Raw genomic sequence first — 8202 nt, 5'->3', positions numbered from 1 at the left:
CTTCGGCTTCGTGCTGCTGCCGCCCTTCCTCCGCGGGAGGAGCTGGGTCAAGTTCGGGAAGCGTATCCCAGACCTAGACCCCTCCAAGCCGGCCGCGCAGGTGCTGCTGACCAATATGGCCCGAGTCTATGGCAACATCTATAGCTTCTTCGTGGGCCCCTACCTGGTGGTCGTCCTCAACGACTTCCACAGCGTGCGCGAGGCGCTGGTGCAGCAGGCCGAGGCCTTCAGCGACCGTCCACGGATGCCGCTGGTCTCTCGAGTGACCAAGGAGAAGGGTGAGCTGGGCCCGGGAGCCTCAGGTGTCCGGGGACTTGTGAAGCCAGGAGGCTGCGGACCTGTGCCCCCGCCAGCCGCACGCACCCCGCTGCGGCACTCCTGCATCCCAGTCGCGGGCGGGGTAGAGGGGCAGCAGTGCCTCCCTTTTCCGTAGCCTTTAAGATGCCACTCAACTGTAGCTGATGGATTACTCGTTCATATTTCAAGATCAGGAGGAAGGGTAATGGGAGGGACGGGGGTGACAACAAAGTGTGAAGCCTGGCCGCGTCTCTCCAGGGGAATTCTCTCCTTCCCAGAACCAAGCCTCACTCCTCAGGCCCTGTCCTGGGGAAAAAACTTGGATCCTTTTCACCTTCTGAGTTTTGTGTGCAAGAGTTTAAGAATAGAACGTCCAGAAAAACACCGTAGGAGCCTATTGGCAAACTGAATACACTGAGTTTGTAGGCACTGTGATTCCTGCCTACTGGAGTCTATCTTGGTCAGTTTTCCAGGGTAGGAAACGAAACACATTGTTTCAATAAAATATCACATTCACTTTTCCTCTAACTCCACCCATCCACCTATTTATTTATTTCCCTGATTATTTATTGCCCTTCATCAGTCTTCCCCTCCCTTTGTCCTATTGGCTAACACAGGTCCCAGACTTTTTTTTCTGAGTCACTCCTTTATAGATATTAAATGTTTCCTCAGGGAGGCTTTTTTTCCTCACTGCTTCTCCAAAAATTAAGCTCCCTTTTTAGAACAATTTCATTGTACAAGTATTTTTCCTTTACTGCACTTACCAAAATTGAGGCTACATAATTTTGTGACCTGGGGCCAGGCTTTGGGTCTCAACACTAGACTGACCTCCAGGAGGACAGGGTAAGTCCTATGTGCCTGGCACACCGTAAATGCTCAGTAAGTATTTATTAAGGAAGTGAACTGCTACTTACTGTCTCTGGAATGTGGCATAAAGAGACCCAGGTATTTTAGAATCTGAGGAAGCCAGACTTTTGCATCAGGATTCTAAATGAATAGTAGTAATCCTATCTAATAAAAGGCCAATATGCAAATAGACCAAACAGCCGAACGACCGGTCAGTATGATGTGCACTGACCACCAGGGCGTATGCTCAGCACAGAGCTGGGCTCACGGCCGGCGAACACAGCAGCCGTGGTGGGAGCCTCTCCTGCCTCCATGGCAGCGCTAAGGATGTCCAGGAGCAGGCCTAAGCCATCAGTCGGACATCCCCCGAGGACTCCTGGACTGCGAGAGGGCGCAGGCTGGGCTGAGGGACCCCTTCTCCGCCACCCACTCCCCCCCGTGCATTAATTTCGTGCACCAGGCCTCTAGTGGTGATCATAATATTCTAAATGTCTCACTGAAAAACTGAAGTCACCCTCTCCATGCCTTCACACAGGCTACTGCTTCTACCTGGAATTCTCTTCCAATCTCATAGCTGCCTGCTTTTAGTTTTTTTAGATTGTGATGAAATACACATTATATAAAATTTGCCAACTCAGTAATTTTAAATCTTACAGTTCGCTGCACCAACTAGCCGTGGGGTATCTGAAGCTGGCTCGTAACCCGAATTTTTTTGAGCTTGCAACTCAAAGCAAAAAATCGGCCGAGAGACGGCTTGTATCTCAAAAACTCGTTAGTTGGGACACTCGTAAGTCAAGGCCCCATTGTACTCTTACATGTATGGAGCAATACGTCCATGAATGTTTTTGTACCCTGCCTTTGTCACTCTTTAGCTGCAATACGTCCACAAATTTTTATGTACCCTGCCTTTGTCACTCTTTAGCTGCGTGAACTTACACAAGTAGAAAATAGGCAAATACCAAAATTTCATTGAAAGAACACTGGATGAATTTTGTACCATCCATGTAATGGCCTTACTGGAAGATATCCAAGAAAGTAAGTAAAATAAGAACAATGGATAATCTTTTTTTTTTTAATAACACATTCTTTAGCATGCCACTGTGTAACTAGCAGCCTTAAAACTTAGTTCAAACAAGTCCTAAAGTGCTGTGGGTGGCTGGGCTCAGCTTGTGCTTTCGTTCCACAGCCATCTGGGGCTTTCCTCTGCGGGGCCGTTGGTGCTGGTGTCACCCGGGAGCTCAGCTGGGGCTGTTGTGAAGCACCTTGGTTCTTTTAATGTGGCCATTTCATATGGGTTGGGATTCTCGCAGCTGGGTTTCAAGTGGATGAAAGCAGATATTAAAAGTCACTTCTGCAGTCTATAGGTTAAAAGCTCTTCCAGATGCAGGTAGAGGGGAGAGAGATTCCACTGTCCATGAGAAGAGTGGACAGGAGATAAGAGTTTGTGGCCATCTTTAATTCACAAGCACCTGTCATTGCTGATTATATATTTATAGAAAATCCTTACTGTACACAAGAAATGGTTGATAGTGTTTGCCCTTATATAAGGGAATAGAGTTTGGGGGGAACTTGCCTCTTTGCTTGTGTTCTATGAATTTTACTATGCATTACCTATTGAAAACTCCCCTTTTAAGCCTTCTTTCACCAGTGGCACTGCAAAAACCACCACTGTTTAACAGTTTTTCATTTTTAAATAGCTTAAAGTATAGAAATGAGCTGGTGCAGGATGTCAAATCTGTTAAAAAACAACAACAAAAAACACCACAAATCTAGATGGTGGACTGCCTAGAGCAGTGATAGCGAACCTTTTGAGCTCGGCGTGTCAGCATTTTGAAAAACCCTAACTTACCTCTGGTGCCGTGTCACATATAGAAATTTTTTGATATTGGCAACCATAGTAAAACAAAGCCTTGTATTTTTGATATTTATTTTATATATTTAAATGCCATTTAACAAAGAAAAATCAACCAAAAAAATGAGTTCGTGTGTCACCTCTGACACGCGTGTCATAGGTTCGCCAACTGGCCTAGAGATTCTGAGACTGCAGTAAAATGCTCAAAATCTCTGGGTTTGGATTTAGAAGTGGGTTCAAATCCTGCCTTTGTCACTCTTTAGCTGCATGAACTTAGGCAAGCTTCTTAAATTTTTATGTAAACCAGGAATAATGGTATTTCACCCTCAAAATTGTAATTATAATGCCACTTCCTGATTGTGTGGTGTCAAAATATATGCCCTCAATCATTATGTCTCCTCTGCTCAAAACTACAAAAGGTCTTTATTGTCAGCTCAAATTCAGACTATCTTGGTGATTAGTCTTATAGCTGTACCAAACCGGTCACAGATCTTCCAGAGTCTCATCAGACATTCTTGTTTCGTAGCCTCATTCTTTACCATCCCTGGAGCATACCACACCCACTCCCAGGTAACCAAATGTGAATAGAGTGCTTGGTGCATCTGCGCGCACAGCTGGGCCCACTGTGCGGCCAAACCCCTTGTTCACTCTCCTTTATCAGACCAGGATCCTTGGCCTAGTGATTTCTCTTAACCGTCTTTGTTTCCCGACCCTTGTACAGTCTCTTTCATGAAATGGGCATTTGATGACTGAAATTGTGTTTCCAATGTGTCTTTTGGCTGATGAGCCACTAAGCAGATCCTCAATAAATAATTACTCAGTTGAAAAAATATATACTTGTTCACGTCCCTGCTTTTAATTCTTTAGGTATATACCCAAAAGTGGAATTGCCTGATCATAGTTTAAATCTGTTTAATTTTTTGAGTAGGTGCCCTAATGGCTTTCCATAGTGGTTGCACCATTTTACATTCCCGTCAGCAATGACAGGGTCAGTTTCTCCACATCCTCAACAACAGTTGTTATTTTGTTTTTCCATACCTGCTGAAATGTCACCTCTCTGAGAAACTGGTCCCTGAGATACTGCTCTACTGCCAGGTAGAGGTGCTCTATTCTTTTCTCCATGATGGTATGTATCACTTTCATTCTAACCCCTTCCCCACCCCCTACCAGTCACTTGACCTCTTGTCAGTTCCTACTGCATATGTGTGTTCTACATCCGCCCACTGCTTTCCATCTTCATTGTTAGCGTCCTCATCCAAACTGCCATCATTTCTTCCCTGATACTCAGAAGCCTCATAACTAGCCTGCTTGCTTCTGCATCACTCTTTTATCTCTATATCAGCCAAAGGGATTTCTTGTTAAAAATCATGTCACTTCCCAACTGAAACCAATTGCCTCCAGCTCCGTACTTGACCTGCTGTGCCCTGAAGAATCTGGCCCCTGCCTGCCTTTCTGATTTTATCTCCTCCCACTCTCCTTTTATTTGTATATTTCAACCTGCTCTCAGCACCCCAAGCTGATTTCTGCCAAGGCTGTGACTGCCTCAGGCCGCTGGGTTTGTCTTGGGCCCAGAATAACTTTGCACTTGACGGACTCCTTGTCATCTCTCAGACCAAATGTTGCCTTTTAGTCCTACTTTAGACGCTATCCAGGGCCACAACCTATTTTATCACATGCTTGCTTCATTTGATAAACACTTGGAAAGTATTTAGCCTATCACCAAGTCTATCTACTACTGGAATGTGAGCTCTGTGAAGGCAAAGATTTTGTTCATCTTCATAACCATTGTCCCCACTAACTGGCACAGAGGAAGTAATCAAGAAATGAATGCATGCATACAAGCATTTGTTGATGCACTTACCACATCGTAGTTTTTGTGTTGCATGTCTGTCTTTTCCTCTAGATTTTTAAAGGTAGGAATTGGATTTTCTTCTTTGAGGTCCTTTTTGGTGGCTATACAGTTTGGCCAAGAATTTATAACGAGTCAGTTTCTAAGTATTAGTTGGACCACAGATTATTATGAGCTCCCTCTTTACTTAAGAAGCACTGCGAGCCTCGGGAAACTTGGTGCTTCAGCATTTCAACTAAAGCACCCATTCCTCTAAGACAGTGTGGGGAACATCCAGCCAGAGGGCTGTGTAAAGCCCCGGAAACCATTTGTTCTGACCCTGCCCAGGCATTAGGGGTGAGTTAGTTAAAGGTTTGACCAAATGTACAGGCTAATTTTTAAGTTGATAATTTTATATGGCCTGTGAATGTTATGTTATAAATATCCAAATGGCCCTGGGCAGAAAAAAGCTTCCCCACCCCTGCTCTAAGAGACAGGATGTGTAAGGCAATGCTGCTCTTATTCTGGTGGATGTGAAAGAATTGAGAAAAATTTCTGTAGCTGGTGAAGGTGATTGACTATAAAAAGTAGAGGAAGAACCATATGTTGCAAAGAAAATGCTTGTGGACTTAACTTGGAATAGAGAACAGATATCTGGATAGAAAAATTAAGACAGTTGAGGTTTTTTTTATTGGAACTTTTTCAAGAGTGTAGAATGAAAGGAGAGAATGTCAGTTTATTTCAAGATGCTTATCAAAGGATGAAGGAGCAGATGAGTTCTGAGTAGACCTCACAGGTCAGGAAATGGACAGCATGACCCACATGAAAAAGCGAGGCCACTGAAGCTAAAAGGCTGAGCGCTCAGCTGAGCAGACTTGAGGAGCGCCCATGCTAACTTTGGCTAAAGGTTTCCAATGTCAAAACTGTGATATGTGAAACTGTTCAGATACAACATGTGCAGACTTTTAGGGGAAAGAAATGATATTATGAATTAGGGGCCAACAACATTATTAAATATTTATCACAAGATATTTAAAAGTACTTTTGCTGCTAAAGACTAGCAGTCAGGGAATGTTTCATAAACTGTGATATGCATAGAGAGGCTGGAAATAGTTAACACATTGCCAAAACAATCTAGAATGTGGGAAGGTTTCTTATTATATTTGAGTTTTTCAAAATATCATACTTAGATTGGTACTCTTTTTAAGCCCATAAATACTACAATAAACTAGACAAGCCATTAGATGCACTACATCAGCTATACCCATCACACTCATTAATTCATATGATTTTTTTCCTGAGCAGGAATAGAAAATAAAATTACAAACTCAGAAGCAAGGCTACCAAAGAAGTGATTTACTCTAAGTGTGGCCCATTTCTTCTAAAAGGTTTTGCACTCTATTTTTATTATAAATTATTTCAAATGGAAGATTCAGAGAGCAATATAAACTCGTTTATCCACCACTCCGATTTGCTTCAGATTCATAAACAGTACATAACCTAATTTGGTATGTATTTTTAAAACTTACGTATCATATATTTACAGTATTTTACTTCTAGCTTTTGTTATTTACTTATTTCCCTGTTGATAGAAATTAGATCATTTCTAATTTTGAGACACTGTTAGAGACTTGGAGCAAGAATCTAGGCCTGTGGTTGGCAAACTGCGGCTCGCGAGCCACATGCGGCTTTTTGGCCCCTGAAGTGTGGCTCTTCCACAAAATACCATGTGCGGGTGCACATACAGTGTGATCGAAACTTCGTGGCCCATGCGCAGAAGTCGGTTTTCGGCCTGGGGGAGTCTATTTTGAAGAAGTACTGTTGATAATTGGCTCTGTTGACTAATGAGTTTGGTCGGCAAACTCATTAGTCAACAGAGCCAAATATCAACAGTACAATGATTGAAATTTCTTTTGAGAGCCAAATTTTTTAAACTTAAATTATATAGGTAGGTACATTGTTATTAACTTAATTAGGGTACTCCTAAGGCTTAGGAAGAGCCACACTCAAGGGACCAAAGAGCCGCATGTGGCTCACGAGCTGCAGTTTGCCGACCACAGGTCTAGGCAAATGCCAAAGCCATACAAATGGAAGGCAAAGAAAATTATGAAGAAGTTTTAAAGTACAGGATAGATTGTCAGTATTGGCTACCTTGAAGGGAAAGAAGATGCAAAATGAAGTTAAGAACTGAAGATAGAAATGAAAGTTCATCTGGGGAATTTGAAAACGAGTGAGAAAAACAAGATAACTTGAATCTTATAGTAAATGCAGTAGAATAGTTATTTAAAATAGTTACGTAAGAGAGCATGAATTCCTACTAAGAGGAACACTTCTATGACCCTGTGGACTTCTATAATCAGTGGACAGTAGATAAGTGGATAAAAAAGCTGTGGTACATTTACACAATGGAATACTTCTCAGCTGTAAAAAAAGAAGGAAATCTTATCCTTTGTCAGCATGGATGGACCTGGAGAGCATTATGCTAAGTGAAATAAGCCAGTCAAGGATAAGTACCATATGATTTCACTCATCTATGGAATCTAATGAACAAAATGAACTAACAAGCAAAGTAGTGACAGACTCATAGAGAGCAGGCTGACACCTGTCGGGAGGGGGGCTGGATAGGAAGGTCGTGGAGGGATTGAGCAAAAAGAAAAAAAAGGAGAAAGTACTCATGGACATGGACAATTAGTATGGTGATTGTTGCAGGGAGGTGGAGGAAGGTATAGAGGGGATACTAGTAAATGGTGATGGACAGAAACTTAACTTGGGTAGTGAACACACAATACAGTATACAGAGTTGTGGAATTGTGCACCTGAAGTCTGTATAATTTTGTTAATCAGTGTCACCCAAATAAATTCAATAAAAGGGTAAAAATTTTTTAAAAATCTGTCCTCTTGCAAAGTAGTTAAATGTTATACAGTAGTCCTTTGTGAAGATGTATTATAGACAGTTTAGCCTGACCTTTATTTGGTTTGAGGTGGATTTTTGTTTCAACTATAGAATCTATTCCTTTGACAAGAGCACCCCCTTTGTCTGAGGAACTCTGTCCCCACCATTCTTTTGTAGACATGAACTGTGGCTGGGCCAAATGATGCCATATCTTTATAAGAACTCTCTTCCCTGGTCACAATGACTAGCTGAGGGATAGACCCCTGATCAAAGGTGGACTGATCAGAATATCTCACTTTTTGGTAACACTGGTTACTTTGTGGGCTGGGCCCAGAACTCAAGAATTCACAACTAGGGATCTATCCTCACATGGTTTTGGTGTAAGAATTTATACTTGTGGCATAGTTTGGAAACCTCAAGCCACAAAATGAATGTAAGGTGTCCCAAATTGCTTATCACTATGGCACACTTGATTGACATTTAAAC

The 8202-nt window shown here is 42.4% G+C and overlaps 1 protein-coding gene across 1 annotated transcript in view; it reads left to right on the top strand.

The window, feature by feature from the left end:
* The first annotated feature begins 6 nt into the window (after positions 1–6).
* LOC102771711 (cytochrome P450 2U1) overlaps positions 7–8202 on the top strand; it is a 24532-nt gene continuing 16336 nt past the window's right edge. Inside the window, exon 1 of the mRNA XM_006778905.2 lies at positions 7–278. Coding sequence (XP_006778968.2) covers positions 116–278 — 163 coding nt within the window. The 5' untranslated portion in view covers positions 7–115. The remainder of the gene's footprint in view (positions 279–8202) is intronic.

Source organism: Myotis davidii, unplaced genomic scaffold, assembly GCF_000327345.1.
Source record: "Myotis davidii unplaced genomic scaffold, ASM32734v1 scaffold967, whole genome shotgun sequence".
In the NCBI taxonomy this organism is placed as follows: Eukaryota; Metazoa; Chordata; class Mammalia; order Chiroptera; family Vespertilionidae; genus Myotis; species Myotis davidii.
This window is presented reverse-complemented; position numbering and strand designations above follow the sequence as displayed.